We start from the raw sequence: 27,738 nt of genomic DNA, 5'->3' as shown, positions 1-27,738 counted from the left end.
AATGCAGTTCCATTAGTTGAGGTATTCATAACACTATCTGGTCCTGTTTTACTGGGTTTAGGATGTGAACAATGTGCTTGGACAGGATGAGCCAATCACCTGTCTGCCTGACACTTATCTTAGATTATTATATTTAACAGAGAGGGAATGTCTGGCTGGGTTGTACATTCTTCCTTGAGTCAGGGTAGTACTAACTGGGCTGGAGGATAAATTCAGTTAGGATTTTATTCTGTACCAACTAATTTGTACTTTCTGAACAATATGGGAAATGAAACACAGCTATCCTTTAAAATTCACAGTTCTCCAAACTTTGTGATAAGAACATAAGGGCCTACTGGATCAGGCCAATGGCCCATCTAGCTAAGAATCCTCTTCTCACAGTGGCCAACCAGATGCCTATGGGAAGCCCACAAACAAGGCTTGCATACAACAGCACTCTCCCCTCCTCTGGTTTCCAGCAACTGGTATTCAAGAGCATGCTGCCTCTGACTGTGTAGACACAGCGTAGCCATCATGGCTAGTAGCACTGATAAACTTATCCTCCATTGCTTATTGGAACTGCTGGAAATGATCACTTTCTACCAGTGCTTTGCCATCAGCACTGGTATCCACTCTATTTCTGTGCATAAGTCCAAGTACTGGTATTAACTTTTAAAGCAGGGGTGGCTAACTTTTTGCAGGAAGAAGGCTGCAAAGGTGGGTTTGGCCAAGGGTATTTTTTTTAAAAAAAAAAAGAAATATTTTTGAGGTCTTGGTGGGGTCACAAAAACCTTCAGAATCACAGAATCACACCAGGAAACCCCCAAGAGTAGTTAATTAAAGTATTATTTTATGAAAAAAATTAAATGAACAAATTTTGTGTGGTCTTTGGGAATGACAAAAAACCTTTTGGCATCACAGTATCCATCTACCCATAAATACCTAACGCAGACCTCAAAATAATTTTCAAAGGTCCTTCTCCAGGTACACCCAACAAATGGAGTCACATGGCTGCTAAGAAAAGGGCCTTTTCAGTGGTGGCACTCTAGTTTTGGAATGTCTTCCACAGAGAAGCTTGCCTGGTGCCTAGGTTATGGTCTTCTCAGTGCCAAGTGAAGACCTGTTTATTTTCCCAGGCTTTCCAGTATTAAAAATATGGTATAGTGTTTTATAGATTTTTGGCACAACCATTTTCTCTGTTGCTGGTTTTACCTTGGTGTTATTCTGATGTTTTTTTCTGAAGCATTTGTTTGTTTCTGATTTTATGTGCATGCAGCATCTTATATTTTATGGTTTTAAACGTTCTGGGTACACAGCCCAGATAATTCTGTTAATGGGTGGTAGAAAACAGTTGTGAATCAGATAAAAACAGATACATCCCAATGGGGGAACTCTGCCTTAGTAGTGTCGCAGAGTGGCAAAATTGGGAATGGAGAGACTGAGTGAGCCTTTATGTGTGTTTGAATCTTTGCTAAAGATTACACCTTCCCTGCAAATTAGTCAGACAGAGACTTTAAGCTTTAAAATAAGAAATAACTACTTTATTCTGGAAATACATACTTGATAGGAAAGAGTTCTAAATCTAGCTAACTAGCTAAGTTGGAGATGCAAACACTAAGCCTAGTGTTTGCCTTCATGCTTGGAGGAGAGGGAGAGGCAAAGAGAATATGTCTGCTCTCCCTCTCAATAGAAAAAAGAAGAAGGAAAGAGGGAAGGAGATGTGGTAAATATCCTATGCATATCAGTCTAGCTAGCAGGAAGGGAGAGACAGTAGGAGATCAAAGGATAGGTATCAGCCTAGCAATCAGGAGGTCCCCTCTCTAGCTACGCCTCTTAACCCCATGCAGCCTCAACCCACAAGTTGGAGTTGAACCACATATTCCAACAAATGGCACTTAAGAAAACAGGGTAATAAAGCCAGTTCAGATGCATTACTTAAAAGAATCTAATAAAGTTACTTTGTGCTAGGAAAGTTTACACTGGTAGTTACTCTGATTACACAAAAACATCTAGCTATGCTCCAGGACTCGTAATCTGTAACTAGCAACAGGTCCAAACTACTTCAGCTTGCTTGAAATCAAACAGCATGGATCTATTCTAGTATAATTATTATCGCAATATTGCTCATGTATGTGTCTGAAAGGATTTCACCATTTATAAGATAGGGAGCCACCATCATGGTTATTTAAGCCTCAAGTGTCAAAGAAAAGAGGCCCTAATAGTCTAATATCAAAAAGGGGACAGGTTCTTTCTGGGAACTAGCTGAAGCTGGGAAAGATCATCTAAACTTGGCCAGTACTTGGCAGTAGCAGTCCCCAGCTAGCATTTTAACCTGCATTCATTTCCATAGTTGAGCTGTGCTTATTTGTTTTAAAATATCCCATCTATAGCCAACACTCTAACATGCTAAGACCACATTTTTGCTGTCCAGATCCAAGACGAAAGCAATCCTAACCAGCATCTAGAACCAGTGGGGTGAATGAAGCAGAGCAGTAGATCACCACATCTGAATCCCTGCTGTTCACACTGGTCAGGACAGAAAGTGGGGGGTTTTACTACTTTTTCACTGTGCCAACTCCAGGCTGGTGCAACTGAGGGGTAAAAGGATTGGGGAAATCTGTGGAACTTTGGATCCAAAGCTACTGGCACCCCACCTCCCAAAATGCCCCATTTTAGGGCTACTGCCTACCACCTGTGGAAGAATGACCAGTAGTAGATCATTCTTGCCTGCCAGGATAAAACTAGGGCCTCCACAATGGCAGAGCCATCCCACACTAGTGATGTTCCTTTCCATTGGCAGAAAGGACACTGCACCATCCTACCATCTTCCACACCATCACTATGGGAAGAGGGGTAGAATTGCACTGTAAATGTGGCTTCTGAAATAACTAACATGTTTCATTTAAGCCCCATCACTTACTTCTAAAATATTGTGCAATCCTATGTGGACAAATGAATCAATGAATCAAACCCAAAGCTTCCACTGAAAGTGTACACATCAGAGATTTGGACTATTTTTTCTTGTTCAGGAGCTAAAAAAATCCATTTTAGAGCTTTTTAAAAAAAATATACTACCTCATTTTAACCCAAGTCAGAGGTAGAGAGTGAGGCCGAGATTGCAATTATAAGTACAATTACTTAAGTCTCCATAGGCCTTACTTCCAGGTAAATATAATTTAAATGGCACTGCACTTAAGAAATGGAAAGGTGATCTTATATTAGGATCTCTTGGTCTAGGAAAGATTAATTGTGAGCACCAACCAAATGTGTTTTGTTATGAAAACATGTATTGCATTCCTGCATAAATCTGAGCAAATCTAGGCTTGGTAGTTCCCAGAAGGAAGACTTCCCTAGAAACTCCATGTACATCAGTCCAAGCTCCTTAGGATGATGGCAGTGTATAAATAAGTACAATAATTAATAACTTGCACATGACGCTGACCCAGGACACACTGGCTGCGTATATACCATGTATTTAAATCAAAGTATCCCCCACGCACAAGAACCATAGCTTATTAAAGATGCTGAGAATTGTAGTTCTGTGAGGGGTAAACTTTACAGTTCCCAGGTTCTTAGGGAGGAAATAATGTGCTTTAAATGTGTGGTGCATATTCAGCCACTCTCCCCTTTCCTCTGTCTTAACAGTTGTTGTTTGAAACAGAAGTCTAGACTCACATTGATCCAGAAACATAGTTCTTAAGATGTGTGAACTAAGACTTAACATCTTGAGACTCTTAACCAGGGGTGGCCAATGTGCTGACCTCCAGATGTTTCAAACAACAACTCCTCACCACTGGCCATGCTAGCTGGGGCTGAGGGAAGTGAAGTCACTCTTCGCTACAAAGGGCACTCTATAGTTAAAAAGTTAAATACATTTAGAGATTATGTTGAAAACAAAATCATTCCATCACTAACCTCCTGCAGAGAAGAGAATGTGAACAGATTGCACAAATCACGATCAAAACATTTATTTATTTCTTCAACTTATACCACACCATTCATCCCAGTGGGAGCTTGGAGCTACTAATAAAACAACACAATAAATAAAAAATGAAATTAGCATATAATATGAAGTGCACGTCCAATCTATAGATGGAGGCCATTTTTAAAAAAAGGATTACCTTGCTATAACATCTCTTGATGGAGAAGTAGACCTGAAACATTCTCTCAAGTTACCAATTTTACGTTATAAGCACAGGCAGCTGCCACTGTTCCTGCCCAACAGAAGTGAATTTAAAGCTCCTTGGCATATAAAAGGAAAACACTATTGACAGTTTAATTAATCACTACATATTCTTGACTAGGATTTTCTTCCCAAAACCCAACGAGTGATTTAAAGATTACTCACCTTCTCACTACTCTTATTTGAGGAAAGATTTGAACATCTTTCCCTCTTTCCCTTTGTCATGAAAGCTTCCTCCTTCTTTTCCTTATTTTCATGAATCATATTTTGCCATGACATCTGAATAGGTAAACTATGGTTAATGCTTTGCACCCAACCACAGTGTGCACACCCACCTCAATGTGATTTTAAATTGCAGGAGTATAAAGAGGCACTCTCAATCACCAAATCATAATTTGGCATGAATTGTCCTATAGCATTTAATAAAAACCTAAAATGTTTGAGAGCAGTAGAAATATCATTCCATCTCCCCTGGCAACATTATGTTCAGTAAAAGGACATAGCAATGGTCTAGAGCAGGAAGGGGAATCCTGAGGCCTTCCAGATGTTGTTGGACTCAATCAGCCCCAGCTAGTATGGCCAATGGTCAGGGATGATGAAAGCTACAGTCTGCCAATACCTGGAGTGCCAAAGGTTCCCTATCCTGCTCTAAAAAAAAAGGTGGATATAAGAAAAAGGTAGGAAATACATGCTATAAGACCAGCCCTTTGGGATGGGGATTAATTCAGCTAACCACCAACACCATTTTAACTGCATTTATTTAAATATTTATTAAATGCCTTTAATCAAGAGATTCCAGAGTGGTGTGCAAAAGTGTGAATAAAATTAATTCACACACACATAATTACAATTTGAAACCAACAACAAAATACAAGACAAAGTACATGCACAAAAAACTAAACAGAATAGAGCATAGTTCCAAAAATCAGCTAAAATGTCTCTGCAAACAAAAAGCCAGGTGAAGACATTCCTATTTGCCAACAAGTGATAGCAGCAGGCATGCCTCCTTAGGAAGGGTATTACAAATTCAGGCTGCCACTGTAGAAAAGACCCTCTCTTTTGTGGAAACATCCACTAAAGAAGGCTACAATGGGAAGAGGCTTTCCTACAAGTATTTGGATCCCAAGACATTTAAGGATTCAAAAGGTGAGCACCAGCACCTTAGATCAGTGTTTCTCAACCAGCGTGCCTCCAGATGTTGTTGGACCACAACTCCCATCAGCCTCAACCAGCATTGCCAGTGGTCAGGAAAGATGGGAACTGTGGTCCAACAACATCTGGAGGCACACCGGTTGAGAAACACTGCCTTAGATTGTGCTTGGAAGCAAATAGGTAACTGATGGAAATCTTTCAAAATGAGCATAAAATGAACAAATCTGTCTATGCTCATCAAAATTCTAGCTACCAAGTTTATTTATTTATTTATTACACTTGTATACCACCCCATAGCCGAAGCTCTTGGGGCGGTTTACAGCAATCAAAAACATTAAAACAAATATGCAATTTAAAACACATATTTTAAAAACAATTTAAAACGCAATTTTAAAATTTAAAACATAAAAACAATTTAAAACACATGCTAAAATGCCTAGGAGAATAGGAAAGTCTTGACCTGGCGCCAAAAAAGATAACAGTGTTGGCGCCAGGCGCACCTCGTCATTAAGGTCATTCCATAATTTGGGGGCCACCAATGAGAAGGCCCTCTCCCTTGTTGCCACCCTCCGAGCTAAGTTAAGCTAACTTAAGCTTCCAGACAGCCTTTAAGGGCAGCCACACATATTATGCATTATAGTAATACAGTAGCAGGTTACCAAAGCATGGATAATCATTAGGCTATTTTTTTACAGGAACAGTCACAGCTGGTAAACTAGCTGAAACTGGGGGAAAAGCACTCTGGGCCATTTTGCCCATATGGGCCTTAACTGACAATGCTGGATCAAACAGTACCCCTAAAATGCATACCTGTTCTTTCTGGGGGAGTGCAACCCACTTCAAAGCAGGATAACTGCCAATTTTCTGGACCCAAAAACCATCCACCCTTCATCCCTCAGACTTCTCCACCTTTTTACATACTCTTTTCTGAACACAAGTATACCAAATTGTTATCTTAAGATAGTGTTTACATGAACAAGAGATGTATAGACACCAGAGCAATGTTTGGCTCCGTGTTTGTTAGCCTATTGCTCTGTAAGTAGCTAACAGGCATAAAAATGAGTTCTTGATCATTAACAACTTTATTAGTTCAATAGCCATACATTTAGCTAGCAAGCATCAGCTTGCCTAATAGTGCAAGATATTCAGCTAATATATTATGTAGCTAATTTATCATACCCCATACGCCAACCAGAAAAGCCAATATATTTATAAGCAAATCATTATTTAACATATGCAAAACCAAACTATTAGAGAAAAAATAAATAGCGGGGGGGGATCACAGAAAGTTTTATAAGCTATAGGACAACATTTCTATACATGCAATTATTTTTTTCACTACAGCTACAATGAGACACAGAACTTAACCAAGGTTTAGCTTTATGTGAATGAGCAGCAGCAAGCCTTGGGTTCACACTCCCTTGCCAGTGTGGCTGTAAGGTGATTGGAAGCTTCTGATTCCATTCTAGATAAATTGCAGTTTAAAGTCTGACCCGGTCAGTGTTAACTATAGTATGTTGAAACAAACTAGCTTCATAGAATACAGTCCGAAGGTGTCTTGTTTCAGTAAGCCATAGTTAAGACTAATCAGTCTGTACAAATTCAAATGTCATATCTAGCTACAATCAATCCAAGATGGAAGTGAAAGCTGCATAATTCCTCTTCACACCTGAGGGAGCTGGTGAGCCTGAGGCTCACTGCAGGTTGTTTACATAATGCTAAACTATGATTTAACAAGATGTAGGGGCAGCCCATAGTTATGTATTTTTACTTCAAGGATACAAAGTCCAGTGGCACTAGCACTGTAAAGTATTTGTGTAGTCATGCTGCGTGACTTAGAAAAGATCCAGGAAATTAGAAGTAATAGCAACTTGTCAATGTCAAAATGAGCCAATTTCGTTAACCCAATATTTACAGAGAATAACCTTTCCCTAAACAAGATGTTTCTCTTTGCAGAGAAAATGAAAATGAAAATTAGCAGTCAGGTTCATAAATAAATTCCATGCCACAGTAACAGTTAATCAAGACAGATCAATGCTGTAGCTATGATTTGTCAATTCAGACATCACACGTGTACCAACCATGTTTTCGGATTCTGGTTTACAGACCAATCACAAACCATGGTCTGTCAATTCAGACACTTCACCAAAACACAGACCATAATTCTCGATGGAGTACATTGAGATGTTATAACTGAGCCACTGAGTTCCCTTCAAGCCAGCTTTCCCACTATTAAATGTCTTACAGATGTAAAGTACCGACTATGCATAAGGGCCCTTTTAATACTAGAAGATCCACTTCAGGAAGGAGACGTTGAGAGCGGAAAGCAGCAGGATTAAGGAGGTTATATTTTCCCCCTGCAAATAGCTTCCACAGCCAGCCCAACCAGCGTGTACATGTGCACACACCCAGAGACACACACATACCTGAAATCCTGCATGGGTGAGGGCAATTTAGAATGGAAAAGCAGAAGTACAGTATGTAGCACCCTCTTCCTGCACAAACACACATAAACACACTGCTTTTCCACTCTCAAACACATCCCAAAGCAGCTTAGTTAGAATTTATTATCTAGGCAAATACTTCAAGAAAGCCAAGTCACAAACTAAAGTTCAAGTCACACATCTTAAGCATTATCTGGGCCAGAAAGTAAGCATATATTAAGACTTTCTAGAAAACATTTACCCATTTTACAATTTGAGAATATTACAGCAAAGCCTGGGAAATGCAAATACACACAAAGCCTTCTAATTTTTTTTCTTTCACCTTTATGCAGACAGAGCTCATGTAATTGCACATTCCTCATCTCTATCTTTCACACATACTCACACACACACCACGGAGACAAACATGGGGACCCTGCAGCGCTGATGCCCTGCTCATAAGCTACTCAGAAACAGTTGCAATCAGAATACTAGACTAGATAAAGGCAAGTGATTTGCCCAAGACTACAAACTAAGTACAGGACAAGAGGTGCTAACAAAGCTGCCTTCACTCTGAACTGGCTTGGTTTACTCTCGCTGACATTATTACCAGGCCAAATCTGACTAACAAGGTAACATCACGATTTATACCTAGGAAACTAAGAATCTCATTTCGAGGGGGGAAATGTCACTAAAGAAATTGTGAAGAAACAATGAAAAGAAACAGTGAACTATCACAAAAGAGAAAGACATTTGTAGGGAACATTCCTGCTCCCCCACCAGTCACATTTTCAAGCAAGAAACATTTGACAATGAATATTTGGCTCACCCTTACAGTTGACCCAACATACAAATCTCTGTTTCTTCCTGTCTGTGATGCATAATGAGTATCCAATACAAAATGCTCAATCATAAACAGAGTTCCACAGTGCTCAGAGCTTTCCATATACATCCCAAGTAGCCAAACCCCTTCATATTTTAAGATGTGTGTTTATTCACAAGTTAACCCTACTGTATTCAATGAGTTGTTTCTGGAACTGCAGGCTGAAATATTAACACACAAGTAAATGTTTTGGATCAAGCAATAACACATCATTTACTTTAAAGTTCACAACAGATCCTTGATTAGTGCCTCGATAAACTCCTATAATTAATATTTTCTTCCCAAAGGGCACAGCCTCAATTATGGAGTTTCACAGAAATCATTATAAAGGTGTTTTATATTTATCTATTATATTTAATATATTATACTGTGTTTAAAACATTGATAGAATGTAGATATTTAGAGCAACTGCATAGGATTTACATATAAAATATATTTTTTTCAAAAGAACAGGGCACCTTTGCCTGAAGCTTGCTGTATAATGTGTAAATCCAATTTCTCTCCTGTGTTTTGCCTTTCATGGCACACAACCTCTTTCACTGGCCTATTTAAATTGATTTTTTCCCTACTTAATGAGATAGTGACACAAGGGCAAGCACATTTTAATATTAAACTACCAGCACAACAACATAGATCATATGCATAATAAAAAATATAAAACTCTTTATGTCATCCACAGACACTTTGCAAAATCTAGGCATGTCACCTTGTTGAAAAACTAGGGGATTAACATCTTAATCCTGACCACATTTACTCAGATGTTTCCATTTAATTTTGACAAAACATGTATCAAATAAGCATGCAAAGGATTTCAGGCTTGGGATTGATTTTCACAACTGTTTTCAGATGATGAGCTGTGGATACAGAAAGCACAACTTGTTTTTCTGCTTTGGGTATATGAAAGAGACATACCAACTGTCACCACAGTAAACTGGAAATTGGCTCACCTCACCATAATAAACTGGAAACTGGGTTGATTGGTATCACCACAGAGTGTGGCTACATGTGGGAAGAAAGGAAACGAGCTTGAGGTAAAGCAGTTATGCAACTATTTTGTCATGTACACAAAAGGGGTGTCCTCAAATGGTATTCACTCAGCCATACCTCATCACCTAAAGATGTTCATGGGAATCATTCTTTAGTTCTCCAATGTACTGTATTTGTATTGTACTGCAATCAATCTTACAAATAGCCTATTACATACTTTTAGTCCATTAACACAAGTTTATTACAATAGTAAAGACATGATGATTTTGCACTAATTAAATTAACTACATAATAATTCAGTTCAGCATTTAATCCGGGGGTGAAGTACTTCTGGCCTGCGCATCTAATTAGGTCCATCAGTTCTCCTCATTTGGTATGGCAGGCCATTTTGGCCAAGCCACATCCATCTGTCCTACACCTGATGATATCAAGTTTAGGGCAGGTAAGTTGCAGCAGGGCCAAAAAAGGGTTTGTAGGCACCACTGAGCAACTGATCATCAATGCTTACAAAATCCTTTGCAGAGCACTTTGAGGCCCCAACTATAGGCTGATTGCCAAAACTTCAAAGCTCAGTGCAAGGCTCTCTGCAAACACCAACAATCAGCTGCTCATTGGGGCTTAAAAAGAGCCCTGCACAGCCTAAGCCCCGACAATCAGCTCCACAGAAAGTGATTTGTAGTCAAAGTGCTGTCTCCAGTGCTTTCTGTTAAAAAAAAAATACAGGTCTTTAAGAGTATGGACTAAACACAAGGATTTACAATTCAGGGTAGAGACAGGAATAACATTAATAGAACAATGGTTAGAAATCACTGTAGCCACATTTAATTCAGACCCATCTTTCTCCAGTAAAATTTTAGAGACTATCAGTGAAATCCAGCTGTATAAAGCACTGATTGGCTGGTTCATGACCCTGCCCCCCAGTTCCCAGGTCAGTTTTACACAAGGACTTACAGAAGCTATTACAACTAGTTTCCAATTGAACATGGTCAGTGCAGGACATAAGTATTATGAAGAATGGGGCAGCTATCCTCTCTCCCATGCTATTTAACATCTATGTAAAGCCGCTGGGAGAGATCATCAGGAGATTTGGGCTGCAGTGTCACCAATATGCGGATGACACTCAGCTCTATCTCTCATTCAAGTCTTCACCGGAGAGGGCTGTGGAGACCATGTCCAAGTGCCTGGAATCCGTGAGTGGATGGATGGGCAGGAACAGGTTGAAGTTGAACCCTGATAAGACCGAGGTACTACTTGTGGGAGACAAGGGAGGGTTAGGAGATGTTGACCTGGTGTTTGATGGGGTGAGGTTGCCCCTACAGGACCAGGTCCGCAGCCTCGGGGTTGTTCTTGATTCCAAGCTGTCCATGGAGGCTCAAATTTCGGCTGTGAGCCGGGCAGCTTGGTATCAATTACACCTTATACGTAGGCTGCAACCCTACCTCCCTGTTCAACAGCTTCCACTCGTGGTACATGCCCTGGTCACCTCTCGTCTGGACTACTGTAATGCGCTCTACGTGGGGTTACCCTTGAAAACGACCCGGAAACTACAACTTGTACAGAATGCAGCGGCGCGCTTACTTACCAACAGCCGCCGCCGGGACCACATTACGCCAGTATTATTTGATCTACACTGGCTACCGGTTGTTTTCCGGGCCCGATTCAAGGTGTTGGTTTTAACCTTTAAAACCCTGTACGGTTTCGGCCCAGCTTATCTGAAAGAGCGCCTCCACCGCCATCAACTATGCCGCCCAACTAGATCAGCCACACAAGGCCTTCTCTCAATCCCGCCAACCAAAATAGTTAGGTTGGTGGGTACTAGGGAGAGAACCTTTTCTGTGGTGGCCCCCACTCTCTGGAACTCCCTCCCATGTGACCTTCGACATGCCCCTTCCCTAGAGGTATTCCGCAAGGCCCTGAAGACGTGGCTATTCCAACAGGCCTTTGAGGTCTTTGGGAAGGGTAAATCTCCTTGATCTTGTCATCTATCGTATGCTGGTAATATAATTGTTTTTATATGTATTGATGACTGTCCAGTATTTTTATTTATTGTTATTAATATGACTGCACTGTTATTGTTGTACTTTATCTCATTTTAATGTACGTCGCCTAGAGTGGCTATTTGCCAGATAGGCGACAAACAAATTAAATATTATTATTATTATTATTATTATTATTAAATGGCAACATTAAAATCAGAGTCAGATGTATTACTATAGCTTCATTAAGCCTGTGACCCCCTTGGCTAAACTAGTGTTCAGTAGTATGTATGCCTTCATATAAAGTGCAAAGTTGAGGTCAGATTGCATGAGTGGGTAAAGAACATAACACTTGAGTGTAAGCAAACTGGCACTGTCATCCTAACCAAACAATAATGGTAACTTCATTGAAAACAATGAATTTTAAAGCATGCATCAATAGTTCTGAGGCACGCTTAAGACTTCCTTGTTTTCCCTGGCTTTGCTGGGCTTATGATGCCTGCTATTATGGTTTAAAGTCTGACATCTGGTTGTTCTGCAATTTTAATTTTGTTGTTGTTGTTATACACTGACTGGATACGCTTGCATGGCAAGTTGCACAAAACTATTTTAAATAAATTATTATTTATTAATAAATCACTTACTTGCCAAAATGCTATAATGCTTACAATTTGTTGATTGGAGATCTGTGCAGTACCCAATTCCAACACCATGTTATTATACCTACATTACATACCTATACTATACTGTCATATATCATGGTGTAATAGAACGTCATGATAAGTGTAATACATTGCAGTGTGAAGTGCTCCTGTATAAATTTCAGACAAGCATCCATAACGTTTTCCAGGCTATTCCATCCCGTTCCCTTCACTCCCCAATTTCCCACCTCTAACAATTAGTCAGCATTCCATGGCCACTGAACATCTTCAGTCCTCCTTAGACTGTTGAGCCCCTCCTCCTTTGGGGTTTTATACTTCTGCAAACCTTGGTGTTTTCTTGGACATGTATGGAACTATTTTGGCGTTCCTCCCAGCAGGAGCCCGGGGCAGCAAACAAAAGCACCAAAAACTTTAAAGCATCATAAAAACAAACTTTAAAACACATTAAATATAGTACGGTACATCCTAAGCACTAATGTTCTGAACTGTAACTCAGCTTCAATCCATATATACTGGAGTAAGTGGATAGTGATGAGCTGCATTACACTTAAATATTTTTAAGAGACCATCTTCCATTAGCTAAGGAGGGACACAAAATCTTGGCTCTATTTCTTTAATAGAATGTGGAGCCATAATATTTCATGTTAAGTAGGACAGCAATGGTGTGAATTCTAATTAAATGTCTTTTGACTATCAGTTATAACTTGAATAAATATGCCTAAATTAATATGCAGTTTAACTATTTATGTAAGCCAAAGCATACAGCAGGATGTTTATAATAAAAGCATTTTATTGTACAGAGAAATAGTAAGCTCTATTCTTTAACTATGTGTATTATAAGCAAAGGTGGCAATAGTGTTATTTGTAGATAATACTCAATTTTTTACTTGCATGAGATCATACAACCCCGTTTAGCATAGGCTGTGTTTTTTTGGTGGCCTTAATAAAGTTTCAGTCCTGGAAATGAATTCTGCAATTGTATGTCTGCTTCTGGCACGTGCTGAGTTCAGCATAAATTGGCTTTGAGCTTACCATCACAAAGGCCTAATTAGGTTTGGTTAGACGGGTGCAAATAACACATGCCAGCAAGTCATACAAACTTCAGCAGTAGCTCACAGGGGAAGGATCATGTGACTAAAGTGTTTTTTAAAAATAAATTTAATTATGAAAGCCATAATCATTAATCCGTTATCCCTTACCTCATATGACCAGACACACTGAGTTCCACCAAACCGCCGAACACATCTGCCCACTTCCACATCCTCATGAGTAGTGTACATTTCTCGAAGGCATTCACCTATATGTGGCACCATCCTCCTGAGAACTTCACGACTGAAGATCATCCCAGGCCCTCCCATGCAGAAATTCTCTCCTGGCTCAAGACCCAATTTCCCCAGTTCTTCAATATTCCCCAGTCCTGTCTGTCCCAAATAGAGAGGTTTACTGCTGTTCAGTGACCGAAGGAAATCCTCCAATTTTTCACCTATAAGGGAAAAAAAAGAGAGGGACTATTGTTTATGCCATGCAATCTATTTCAAGACATATTATTTTTTAACCATCACAACCATGTTTTAAGTTATAATTCTGTAATTACTTCTTCTAAACACAGTAACTGTCTTCTGCTCCAACATACATAGACGTATACAAAGGCAAATGGAAGATAAGGCTAGTCAGCTATTACTGGAGCCACAATTTTCAATAATACTAAGTAAATGTTGATTTAGGACAGTGGGTTAGTCCCTAGAACCAAATGAAGACACTTTTGCTTACATAAGGAGAAATTCCACCAGGTTCTACCACCATCACCTCCAGCTGCAGCCGCTTACACTGCATCACATACCATTTCAGACCTCCCCCTCAAACTTCATGAATTACTATTTTTCAGCAGACACAAGCAGTAAGAGAAGCCAGATGGAAAGCCCCACTATGCAAGCAGAACTCCACTCACAGTTATGTGGATACAAACCAGTGTTTTGTAATAATTTGTCATTCCACAAATACAAATCCTATGCTAAAGATGGCAAGCAATTTGCCGGTTGCCTAGCATTGTTGGATAAATAGCAAGTGCTAATCCCAAGACTCATTTACCTAAGTGGAAAGATGTTAAACTGCCAGTGCCCATACATCCACCAACTACCCATTGGGCTACTGATGCCACTGCGCCCATTTCCCTTCCTCTATTTTATTTTACCACCACACATAACCTCTGCCTCTCCAGGCTTTAAAAAGGCGCCTGTAACGCTGGGGTAAAAGAAAGACATACTTAAGCAACCTTAGGACTTTAATGCCCCATTTTTCCGATTAGATCCAAAATCAATAAAGAAAGTTAAGTGACTACAACACTGACACAGCAAGAACATGAAAAAGGCAGAGGAAAAGCCTGGGCAAGCAAAGGTGGAGCGTACACCCTTTCAAAAAGTTAAAATTACAAACACATTTAGGTTTGTGCAAGACTGTTGTTTATGACAGTGTTGTTCCTGACAATGGCCAGGGCATGTTTGCCTTCACCCCACCCTCATTCAACAAAGGAGACTCATGAGAGTGCCTTCTTTGGGAAGGGGGGAAGGGATGAGTCATGTGGGGCCAGCTGGCTGATGGGGGCTGTATGGAGGTTGGGATTAAAAGCAAGCCCTGCTCCCGAACTCATCCTCTTGGGTTTTTTGCTGCGCCCACCCTTCCCCCCTTTATGTGTTTTACCAGTCACCATTATGGGCTGAGTAGGAATGGGGGGGGGGGGAAATCACAGTCTTTGTGTTCCTTCCATTTTGCCTACTTCACACTGTGGGGTTAATTCAATTGGTCTTTGGAGTGGCATGGATGGCTTGCCTTGTTGGCATGGAGTACAGGCAGGAAAGGAAGTTGGTGGGAAAATAGGTTTATACTGAGGCATACTGGGGACAAGGGAACCACAAGGTGGAACTGGAGGGTGCCCTGGTATGTATGCATTTGGGTGAACGCCAGGATGGGGCCCACTTGTGCAGCTTGGGGCAACACTTGTGGCTCTATTAGCAATATGGGAGGAGTTCACTCCCCATCTTTGGCTGGGGGCCACAGCCTTTGGCTGAAGTACATGCTCAGGGGAAGTATTGTTGTTTTATACAGATGTAGTTCTTGGCCTTACCGACCTGTACAGATTTAATTCGGTTAATTGGCTTAATTTGGTTTGCAGGTTCTCCAAAAATTTTGTTATATTTTAATAAATATAACATCAATCCAAGTTATGTCTCATGTATCTTCTTTACCATAAATTAAACTAGGGGGCTATCACTTTCCTTAAAGAAAAATCCACTAAAATCAATGTAATGTATTTAAGAAAAGTGCAAGTTAAATTTTAAAAAGAGGGAACAATTATATGAGTAAATGTACAATCAAAAATATGTATTGCCAGTGGTCTCAATCCAGCTGTAGTCACAGGAAGTGCACTCCCATGTGCAACTAAAGACACATGCAGCCACTCCAAAAGGGTTCATGTGAGCATCAAAATGAACATGGAGATATGCATCCAAAAGTACATCAGCTATGTGCACAGAAGGCAGTGTATGCATCCAGATTCTCTTGATAAATCGGGACAATGTTTTCACAGATAACCTGCAAATGCATACAAAGTGTGGCAAGTAGCCTTTCTATATTGAAGTGGGGGGAAGGGATTGTGAACAACTACAAAACTATAACATGACCTTAAATATATTTCTCAATTTTTACTTTTCTCTTTTTTCACAAATTGAGAAATACATTTAAAATCATTAAACAATCTAAAGCTTTACATTTCATTTCGTAAGTTAACATTGACAGAAGTGGATAGCCAACATGTAATGCTACCTGTACACTTACAAAAGGTAAGATGTGGATGGACTGCCACCCTTAGGTTGCAAAGCTGAGTGACGCAAGAAATTCAAATGTACTGTTAATAAGAATTGAATTCCCACCAATCCTAAATTAACATCTCCCTTGTATTTTATTTTAAACATCAAAACTGTTATGTGGCAGGATTATTTACTTTTACTGGAGAGGTCAATTGTTTTAACAACATCTAATAGCTTTCAGCATCTTTTTGTTACATTTGCTTATGGCTTTTCTTGATCCAAAAAAACAATTCTGCTATCATAGTACAGTATTAATTACAAACAAAATTCTGTATTGGATTGATTCCCAAGACTGAACTGGAATTCAAATGTGAGAGGAGCAGAACTCAGAAGGGCCAGAAAAGTCAAGCCATTTGCTCAAGAACCTAATCTCAGATATGTGTGAAGTTCAACAGTGATTTGCTCTATACTAAGTACCGAGCCACTGCTTTGAATCAGTTTCAAAGAGCCAGAGCCAGACCAGACATTACTTTCACAGAATAGTTAGCAGTCACACCTAGTTGTTTTTTTAAAAAATTCAATAATGGGGGAAGAGAGCATTTTCATCTCAACCACAGCATGGAGGGAGGGGAGATTTAACCACTCCCCAGAAAAAGAGGAAGACCAAACAAGAGAAGGATTGATTCCATAAAGGAAGCCACAGACCTGAACTTACAAGATCTGAACAGGGTGGTTTATAACAAACCCTATTGGAGGTCGCTGATTCATAGGGGGGCCATAAGTCATAATCGACTTGAAGGCACATAACACACACAGCAGCAACACTGATTAATATTGCTTGTATGCAGCTATTGGCACCAATAGTTGTTTTAAAAATGTTGCTGGGTGGGGGTTATCAAGATTGTGGTGGGAAAGGGAGTTAAACCCTACCTCCCTGAATGCTGTGGCCCCACTGAAAATGCTCCCTTCCATTCTTGTATTTCATTAAAAAAATCTAGACACAGCTCCTAACCACGCTATTAAAATAGTGCCTGGTTTGTCCCCAAGATTCATTAAGCATTGCTCAAAATTAAACTTACTGTGAAGAGCTGGATGTTGCCAGTCATCATAGAACAAAATAAATATTTTAAAATTTACTTTTTTGTAATGTTAAAATATACAGCTAAAATAAATTAGGAACTAGCAGTCAGCTCAGTGGCAAGAACATGATTTGAATGGAAAGAGTCCCAAGTTCAATTCCTAGAATCCCCAGGTAGGGCTGGGAAAGACTCCTGCCTGACAATCTGGAGCTGCCAGTCACTGTAGACAATTGCTGAGCTAGATGGACCAATGGTATGACTCTGTATATTAGAAGCTTCCTGTGTTCAAAAATCCTTGTGATTTCCCCACTCAATACCAGCACATCCATCTTTTAAAAATCAGCTTCTTCACTTCTACGTGCAAGCTTTAGCAAATTTCAAGAAAGACTGAATGCAGGGAACTGTGAGGAGCTGCCTTTCTAAATTTCCTATTTCTCCAATATAGGTGTTAGGTCCATATACCAATGCTGAAATGCTAGACACACTTAGCTGAGAAGGACAGTGCAATCCTATACATGCCTATTCAGAAGTTAAGTTCTACTGAGTTCTATGGACTTTACTCCCAGATAAATATGTATAGGATCACTGAATTGTGATTGTGCTGTAGGAAGGCTACATTCCTCGTTTATCTTAAATGATGGAGTGAAAAAGCCTTGGTCTCATAATACTGACATTTCTTGAAAAGCTTTGGGACCAGTCAATGCCTTCTGCCCTGCAATTTAAAGGCAGCTCCAAAGACCAGGGTAATCACTACCACACAGAGAATGTGAATCGCATAATATCTGGAAGATCACATTGACATTCTGCTGTCTTAGGAACCTATACTCTTTGTTCAGGTGTTTAGAACTTTTTAACCACATCAGGAACTGAAGCACACTTCAAGCTCATTTGTCCTACTAAGAAGAAATTATCAATGTTCCCTGCGACTTATTGATGGAGGAATTTGATTATGCTAACAAGCACATCACTTCTGAAGCACATCCTCTTTCCTGAAGCACATCCCAAATAGCTTTAGATTATTGCTTGCATTTACAGCATTTTGCCTTAACTGGTTTTTCCTTCAGCCTGCCACAGCAACCCATGTGTATGTATCCCATAACTTTCTCCATCCACTTCACACTTCAGCTTTGGAATCTCCTTCTTACAAAACTTTCTGAGACAATAGACTGGTTTGTCTTTATAGTGCCACTGGATTCTGTGTTTTACTGCAGTTGACAGTAACACAGCTGTTCTGCTGGAACACATCACAAAGGAATGGTGGTGATCACCACAAAGGAATCCTATAATATCTTCAACAAACTGTAAATCATAAAGGTTTTAATGCATGTTAAACAGTGTCAAACTGCATGTGTAAGATAAATTGCTGGGGGGGGGAAGAAATCCAATTCATCCACCTTCTACCAGTGTTACTTTTATAGCTGTCTAATACAAGCACCTATACTAAAGTTTACTATATACTTTTTTGGTTATTACCAGTCTCTATCACACACTTTGGTTGTAGCCTATTACAATTTCTGTGACTATTACAGAAAAACTATTGTGAACATCACTGCCCTTCATAATCTGTTGAGCCTTTGAGATAAGGTAGCTAAAAATCCAAATAAATAGAAGTAGATGTATATATATGTGCATGTATATGGCCTACATTTCTATCAATCAAAACCAGAGGGAATATTGGGCTTTTCATCTCACACTTCAAGTGACTTGAGATTTGTTCATGAGATTTGCCCTCAGCCAGAGAAAAACAGAACATGAACTCTGACAGGACTAAGCAGAGCCCTGGATGGTTGTTTTTTTTTAGGGGAGGCGGGCTGCATAGGCAAGTGTGCATGGCTTTAATAAGCTTTGAGGAGTGGGCACCCCTGAGCTCCTGTAAGATGCTCCTCAAAAAAAGCTCCTAAAATGAGAGGCACTGGATTTCAAGCATGCCTGGAAGGACTGCTCTACTGGGCATGCTTTACAGTCTTCTATTTCCAGGTGTAGGGGGCTACCTAGACTTTCTCGACAGTGACGCCCATGCACTCTGCACATGCTCAGTCCGTCTTGTTTCTCCATTCTTTCCATAGTTCATAGGTAAGCCCAAGCACTGAAAATAGATCCTAGCACTAAGTCCCGCCATCCATCCCCGATCACCTTTGATATAGACATCGTCGTCCGCCCGCATGAACCACTCGTAAGTGTCCAGGTAGTGGTCGTGCATATACTTGAGCATCATGAAGGATTTTTTCTGTGGCGGATACGAGTCGTCTACTCCGGGCAAGACGACGACCGGCAGCGGCTGCTCTCCCCTCAAAGCGGGCGGAGGGACCGAGCCCTGACTGGAGAAAAACTCCACCCGGCCGGAGATAGAGCGAGCCCAGGTCCGCTGCGCCGCCAGCGCTCGGCTGCCCAGATACTTCTGGGCGGTCATCACTCCCACGTAGAGGAAGTGGCGGGTCTTGGCGCAGCCCGGGGCGCCCGCATAGTCCCCGCTGCCGTTGTGGCTGCTGCCGTGGCGGCCGGCGGTTTCTTCCTCCTCCTCCTCCTCCTCATGCTGCTGTAGGTCTCCTTCTCCAGCAGCTGCAGTCGAGAGACTCGGCCCGGGCTCGTCCGCAGCGGGTGGCGGCTCCTGCTGCTCCCTCTGTTTCTCCCACAGGCTGCTTCTAATGCTGGCGCCCCCAAGCCCCCCAGCGACTGCTGCCGCCTCCTCAAGTCGCAGCTGCCTCTTCTCGGCGGGCAGCTCACCCGCACGGCCGTAGAAAGCACAGAGGCTGTTGCTGCCGCCGACCACACCGGCGGAGCCGACGCCGCCTCGCCTTTTTCTCTCACTCAGCTCGGCCACTTTGGGGGCAATGAGCCAGGAGGCGACGGTGAAGCCCAGCACCAGTCCCAACACCACGCTGAGCCAGGGGCGCCGGGACCGCGCTGCCATGGTGGTGGGCATGGGCTGCTGCGGCGGCGGCGAGAGCGCGGGGTCCCTCCCGCGCGGAGACGCCCACCGAGTTGTGGGTCCCGCCGCCGCCTCCTTCTCTTCCTCCGCCTCTTTGCCGTCACACTTCCAGACCCCGAGACCGCCTTTGCAAGTCCGCGAGGCGTGGCCGCGCGCCGCAACAGAGGCAGCGGCAGCTCCGCGTTGTTGGTCTGAGTGAAAACTTCTCTCCCGGCAGCGGCGCCTGTGCGCACTTCGAGCTTTACTGGCAGTACCTTGTCGACGCCTCGGTACTGGTCCCTCCCACTGCTCTGCCTCCTCCACACAAGGGTGGCAGAAGAAACAGTCAGCCGCCAGCGCGGTAGCATATGAGGCAGGCTCCGCTCGCGGCTCAGCCCGTTCGCTCAGGGCCGCCGGCAGCGGCTTCCGAGCGCCTCACTCTGGAGGTGTCGACAACAGCAGCAGCCGCCGCTCCCACGGGGCTTGCTGCAGGAGCGCTGAGGAGCAGACTCCGTCTGAATAGCCTCTCCGGAAGGAAACTCTCCCCCCCCCCCATTGGCCTTCCCTTTTTCTCCAGTAACTGTCTTACATCTCTTCGCCCGCACCCTGTTCGTTTCTTCTCACTCTTTTTCTGTTACCGCCCAATTTCCTCTTCTTTGCTCATTTTTCATCCGCGCCTTCCTTACCCGCAAAACGCGTGGCGGGGGACATGATTTTGTCTTCCTTAGTTTTCAAACCGGGGAAGGGAGATACCTCAGATGGAAACTAGGAATGTAAAACGGGGGGTGGGGGATTGGAAAAGAGCAATATTCTTCGTCTGGTCCCTCATTCCTAGGAGAAATGAGAAATAGCCAGGATAGTATTACTTTTCCCTTTTAAAATCAACCAGAAGGAGAAGCGTGCCCTGACAGCGAAGGCCATCCAGGCTTCAGTCCTGTATACTTAGGTTGGGAGTAGTCTCGTTCAACTCACTGTTGTATCCAACGAGGCCGCCACCACGTTGCTGAAGTTAAGCAGGTCCGGATCTGGTCAGTGTCTGGATGGGAGACCTTGGGAACCACATATATGCTGCCTTGTGTTCCTTGATTAAAAAAAAAAGGCAGATATAAATGTAAGAAAATGAATAAATATACTTGCTGTGGCTTACTTCTGAGTAGACATATACATGCCAACAGGGTTGCCAGGCTCAGGGCCTGAGAATGATTCTGTATCTTTAAGAGAAGAGAAAATTCAGCCAAGTGCAGGTTTTCTTGCAATATTGTAATGGGAAAAACCACAAGGTGAAATTCTCCCTTCCCCCTGCACAACTTTTAAAGATACAGAAGATCTCTTGGTTGCCAGGCCCATTTCAAGGAAGGAAGAAGGATTGTATAATTGGTTAGTTGGTGGTTTCATACGTGATAAAAGGAGGATATCAGGATAGAACCTTGTATACAGGAAATGGCCTATCAGCCTTCTCCATCCTCTGGGATTTCTTGGAAGAATTAGGTCCAGAATTAAGTAGAAGATCAATAGTATCAGTCTGTAAAGAATCCAGTGCACTTTCTCTATTTCAGTGTGACTTACACAGTGTAAGTGTGAAACATGACTTGAAAACCAGATTCCAGCAGTTCAAAAACACCCAGGAGCTGAGAATTGGTTCTCTTCAACATCTTACACCATTCCTGCCTTTGAGGGCATAGCCTACCCACCGAGAATCAAGTTGTTTGCTAGTTACCAGCTGGCAAAATGGGCATAGGTTTAACCCCCAAGTACAATTAACCAATGGCACTTAGGTATTTTTAGACTGGATTTAATAGTGTCATGCTTCCCCCTTTTGATGGTAAAGTATATTCCTTCACTTTCTTCAAAATGTGATAACGCAGCCCTGCTGCATTTGGGGGCCCTCCTGCTCATTCTGCTGAATGGGCTGTAATACATCTGTCCCAAAGTCCTGCCCTGACGATATTACTACAATTAACACATCAGTGAGTTTATCTCAAACCTCATACCATGCTTCTGTATTCTATCAATATCTTCCAATGCATCATGTAGAAAACAAGCACTTTTTGTTTGTAGAGTAGGTGGCAAATTCAGAGGATGACTCACTCTCCAGACAGAGACAACCAGAACACAACAGACTGTTCACTACCTGGAACAGCTGCATGAGATGACACTTTGCAGACTCTGTGGCAGCAGAAAACAACATTTTTCACAACAGCCAGTGCATAGTCTATTTTTTCCCAAGTATGCTACAATCTGTTGGCTTTGGCACAGGCTGAATGCCTTCTGTTCAGTGCTCACTTACCCTCCTACATCATCCACCTATATAATTTGTGAATTTGTCCCAGCATAGCGGGAGAAGATGCAACAATGTTGATGACCAAGGTGAAGAGCATACTCCATAGGGTCAATAAAGCTATTGAGATAACCTGATCATGGAGAAAGAAAAGTTCTAGCCCAACTTTTTTCCTAATGTGCTAGCTTTCTATGTGTGTATGTCTTTGTTTTTTACATCAGGGAACATTCAGTCACAAGCCACCACTCCATATGCACTGTGAAGCATAACAAGTCCTATAAGGGTAGGTTGTGATTATTGTGACTGTATAGACTGTTTGGGTTTTTTAGACAACATTAATCTGTGTAAATAATATCATCCAGAGACTTCAGGAATTAGCTGCCTGCCTGAGTCTTTAAGAAAGGATCAGCCAAAAGGTTGATACTCAAGCTGCAGTGTGAGAGGCTCCACACAGAAGCTGTAATATCTTATGCCATGTATAACATTTCTTGCTGACACTGGTGTGGATAGTCAGTTAACACTGTGAGCAGATTTAAAATGTTACAGACCCCACATGGTACTCCCATCATGAGGGGAAAAAAACACATTCTAGTGGCCTCTGAGATTCTCAGTTACATAAGAATGGCGTGCAACCAGTCTACCATTCTGACAAATGACAGCACTATGGAAGGGATCATTTCCTTCACTGAGCCACTGTTGTATCCTGTACATAGTATATAATCATTCTAATAAAAGTATTTATAAAATGGCTAATCCAAAAGCACCTAAACAGTTCAAAGTAACAGAAAAAGATTTGGAAACAGAAATAGATATGGGTTGTGGCTTTTGCAACCACACCAGGGCAAAATGGCTGAAGCAGCTTATATGCTTCTGCCCCTTTGTTATTTTTCCCACTTCAGAAGGAAGGAAGGAACTCCGGATCATTGTGATTAACCTCTTATATTTGGCCCACACACAGAGCCAATGTGCATCCCTAATATATATTGTCCAATGTCTTCAATAAATTTCGGGAATTTCGACAAGACTCACTTGATATGCAGTTCCAGATCTGCTCAGTAGTTAAATTATTGACAAGTATCAAATCTTAAACCTGCTACAATCCATGTTGTCTTACTTGGAAACTTTTCCCCTAGTTCCCTGATGTGAGGGGACATGTTCTGGCAATGACAAAAATGCACTCTAACCACATCCAGGGGCACTGTTAATTGTACTCTACTTGCCCCAAGACTGTATTGACTTTCAATACAAACTTTTGATTCAGCTCTGGTGAGTTTTAGTTGAAGTCAAGCCTTGGATCCTCTTCCTCTAAAGTAGTTTATCCAACCAATGCTGCATACAAAATGCAACATGAGATGCACTGTCAGTCTCATGTCAGTTGGTGTGTGATTCATATACCTCAGTTCCACCTGTAAGGGAAATTTCATGCAGGTCAAGATTCCAAGTTAGTGGACCTTTAGGAGAACACTTTCTTTTTTCAGCCATCCCTCCACTCTTTGCTGCCGCCTTTAAGGATATGATGGGATCCCTGGTTAAGCCTTCCTAGAAGGCTAAGTTCTTACATAGAAGTTAGAATTCCTTAAGCAGATTGGTCATTTTGATTGTTTTTTATTGTATGTAACATGCAACTGGGGTGTGTGAGAGGCTGGATTGCAAGATACATGTTGGTCTTACGCTTTTTGGGCTGCCAAGTGTGAGAGATGGGTGCATGCTTTTTGGGGTGCCCAGTGTGAGAGACGGGTGCATCCTAGGGAGTTCAAACCCCATGGGTGGGACACAGGGGTAGGGAAATGATTGTGTATGACCCAGGTGAGAGATGGGATGGGATGCCTGCTTATTTATTTTGTTCCCTTTGCTGGAGGGTGAGTATGTCTAGGGCAGACTGTATTGTGGTCTAATTGTTGTGTACTGATGTCTGCACAGCCTGGTATATTAATTTTTTTAATTCTAGCAGAGTGTTTCTACATATACTATGTGTCTTGGACCAAGAATACTGGAGGAGGGGGTTGTTGTGCAATCTATCTCAGTGATCAAGGGGAGGGGTAGGCATGGCAGAAGCAGACATCGGAAGAGTGATGACAGGTGCTTGACACCAATGGATGCTCTACCACTGGCCCGAACAGTCCATAATGAAACCATGCTGATCCATGATTTGATCATGGATGAACAGGCTGACCTGGCATGTATCACTGAGACCTGAGAGGGGGAGCTGGGCAGCCCAGATCTGACTCATATCTGTCCACCTGGGTACTCAGTCCAGACTGGGAGGTGCTGCTGTAGTCCATAGGAGTTCACTCCATATCACAGGAAAACCCCTCTGTCTTGGAACAGGACTAGAAGGCCTGCATCTGCTGTTGGGCCAAAGAGACATATTTAGTTATTAGTTAGTTAGTTAGTTATATCCTGCCCTTCCTCCCAGCAGGAGCCCAATTAGGGATGCTGTTGGTGTACCACCCACCCTGCTGCTGAAAGCCTCCCTGGCTGAGCTGGCTGATGTTGTCTCGGGTGTGGTGTTGGAGGAACCCAGAACCGTGGTTTGGGGTGACTTCAACATCCATACTGAGGCCACCTCAGGTCCAGTTCATGACCTACATGGCGACTATGGGCCTTAGTCAAATGGTCATCGGTCCAACACATAGGACATGGCATAATAATAATAATATATAATAATAATATATTTAATGTATGTGTCGCCTATCTGGCCAATGGCCACTCTAGGCGACGTACAAGTAGGCAATTAAAACACAATACAAAAATACAATAATATGATATACAACAATACAGCAGTGAGAACAATAATAATACCGGGTACGAGGCATTTCAATCATAGCAGTTAACCCTCCCCGGAAATGCCGAAGGCCTGTTGAAAGAGCCAGGTCTTTAAGGCTTTACGGAATACATTTAGGGAAGAGGCGTGCCGTAGATCTTGTGGGAGGGAGTTCCAAAAGGTGGGGGCCGCCACTGAGAAAGCCCTCTCTCTAGTACCCACCAATCTAGCTGTTTTTGTCGGCGGGATTGAGAGAAGGCCCTGTGTGGCTGATCGTGTCGAGCGGCATAATTGGTGGCGTTGAAGGCGCTCCTTTAGATAAACTTGATCTAGTCTTCACTCGATGTGGGGATGGTGGTGGGCTGGAAATTAGTGGGATGGCTATCATCCCATTGTCATGGTCAGACCACATCCTGGTGAGATTTGGTCTTGCAACAGTGATTCTCCCCTGCAGGGATGGAGGACTAGTTAGGATGGACAGCTCCTGGACTCTGATGAAATCAGATTCTTGAACACTCTGAGGGATTTTCCAGTGGATAGAGCAGGTGAATCTGTTGAGCCCTTGTCTCACTATGGAATGATGACACTCGTAGGGCCATTGACATGATCCCTCTTGAGAGCCCTCTCCAGTGCTATAGGGCCTGCTTTGGTTCTTGGTATACTGAGGAGCTGTGATCGATGAAGCAGACTGGGCAAGGATTAGAGTGTAGGTGGCATAGATCTCATTCCAGAGCAAACCAAGCCTATGTTCAGGCTCACAATCAGGCCTACCACATGGTGGGAGGGGCAACAAAGAGATCGTCCTTTGCTACTTCCACTGTGTCCTCAAGGAACCGTCCGGCTGAGTTATTCATGTAGTCCAGAGGCTAATTACTCCTGACCATGAGGATGAACCTCTGGAGCACACGGTGTCCATCTGTAACCAGCTAGCTAAACATTTCGTGGACAAAGTCACTCAGCTCCACAGTGATTTAGACGCTACTATTGTGGCAATGGCAGCTAAGGTGTCCAATGCAATGCCAAACCCAGTGTTGTGGAATCAATTCCAGTTAATGCAGCCTGATGATGTGGACAAGATGCTTGCAATGATGCGCCTGACCTCCTGTTCATTAGATTCTTGTCCATCTTGGCTTATTAAAGTTAGCTGGAGTCGAGTGATTTAATGGGTCATGGGTATAGTAAATGCATCTTTGCATGATGGTGTGATGCCCACTGCCCTTAAAGAGGCAGTGGTGCATCCACTTCTTAAGTCCACACTCAACCCAATACAGCAGCCTTTCCCAACCAGTGTGCCTCCAGATGTTGTTGGACCACAACTCTCATCTTTCCTGACCATTGGCAATGCTGGCTGAGGCTGATGGGAGTTGTGGTCCAACAACATCTGGAGGCACACTGGTTGGGAAAGGCTGCAATAGAGTGTAACAACTATAGGCCAGTTGCCAACACCCCTTTCTTGGCAAAGGTGGAGAAGAAGATGGTTGTAGAGCATTTGCAGGTATTTCTGGATGAGACTGATTATTTAGATCCATCACAACCTGGATTCAGACCTGGTTTCAGAACAGAGGCAGCCTTGGTCACCCTGATGGATGACCTTTATCTTGAGAGAGATGGGGGCATGCAACCTTGTTACTTCTGCTTGATGTCTCAGTGGCATTTGATACCATTGACCATGGTATCCTCCTGGACTGACTCAGTATTGGAGGCACTGTATTAGCATTGTTCTGCTCTTACCTTCAGGGTCACATCCAGAGAGTAACAGTGGGTGAGTGTTCCTTGGCCCCCTGGCACATGTGCTTATGGGATCTGCTATTCAACATCTATATGAAACCATTTGGAGTGGTCAGGAGGTTTGGAACAAGGTGTCAACAACATGCTGATAACATTCGGCTCTATTTCTCTGTAACTTCTGAATCAGGAGAGGCTGTGAACGCTCTGGATCAGTGTCTGAATGCTATAGTGGACTGGATGAGGGCCAATAATCTGTGCTTGAATCCTGGGAAGACAGAGGCTCTTTGGGTATGTCCAGGAGATAGGCAGGTTACCTATCTGGATGGGGTCATGCTCCCTCTGAAAGACCAAGTCCGTAGCCTAGGGATACTCCTGGATTCATCTTAGTCACTAGAGGCCCAAGTATCCTCTGTGGCTAGGAGTGCCTTTTACTAGCTTTGGTTTGTCAGCTGTGGCTCTTCCTGGGCAAGGATAGCCTGACCTCTATAACCTGTGCATCGGTAACCTCGAGGTTGAATTACTATAATGCGCTCTATGTGGGGCTGTGCTTGGCCCTGGTTCAGAAACTCCAGCTGGTGCAAAATGTGGTGGCCAGATTGCTGATGGAAGCACATGACCAACAATATGTGACACCACTTTTAAGACATCTGCACTGTTTGCCCATCCACTAGTGAGCCAGGTTCAAGGTCCTTTTATTAATTCACAAATCCCTGAACAACTTAGGTCCAGGGTATCTTAGAGACCATATGAACCCTTATATCCCAGTTCAATCACTGAGATCATCTGCAGGAGTGGCTCTGGTTGTTCCCCGAGTTGACGAGGCTCATTTAACATTGAAACAAAATTGAACTGTCATTGTCATCAGCCCAGTTCTCAGGAATGCTCTGCCAACAGAAATTCAGCAGGTGCCTTCTGTTTTAACTTTTAAGCCCC

General features: G+C 42.5%; 1 protein-coding gene across 2 annotated transcripts in view; it reads right to left on the bottom strand.

Annotated features, from left to right (window-relative positions):
* Positions 1-21,116, bottom strand: part of CHSY3 (chondroitin sulfate synthase 3) — a 169,592-nt gene extending 148,476 nt beyond the window's left edge. Inside the window, exons 1-3 of one of the 2 annotated variants that reach the window (XM_061625505.1) lie at positions 21,008-21,116; positions 19,261-20,866; positions 13,445-13,728 (exon numbers count right to left, since the gene is read on the bottom strand). In XM_061625505.1, the coding sequence (XP_061481489.1) occupies positions 13,445-13,728; positions 19,261-20,050 (1,074 nt within the window). In that variant the 5' untranslated portion in view covers positions 20,051-20,866; positions 21,008-21,116. Of the gene's footprint in view, positions 1-13,444; positions 13,729-19,260; positions 20,952-21,007 lie in introns of those variants that run through there. The other variant, XM_061625514.1, reaches the window with a different exon arrangement.
* Between the last annotated feature and the right edge of the window lie 6,622 nt (positions 21,117-27,738).

Source organism: Rhineura floridana, chromosome 1 (assembly GCF_030035675.1).
Source record: "Rhineura floridana isolate rRhiFlo1 chromosome 1, rRhiFlo1.hap2, whole genome shotgun sequence".
Classification (NCBI taxonomy): Eukaryota; Metazoa; Chordata; class Lepidosauria; order Squamata; family Rhineuridae; genus Rhineura; species Rhineura floridana.
This window is presented reverse-complemented; position numbering and strand designations above follow the sequence as displayed.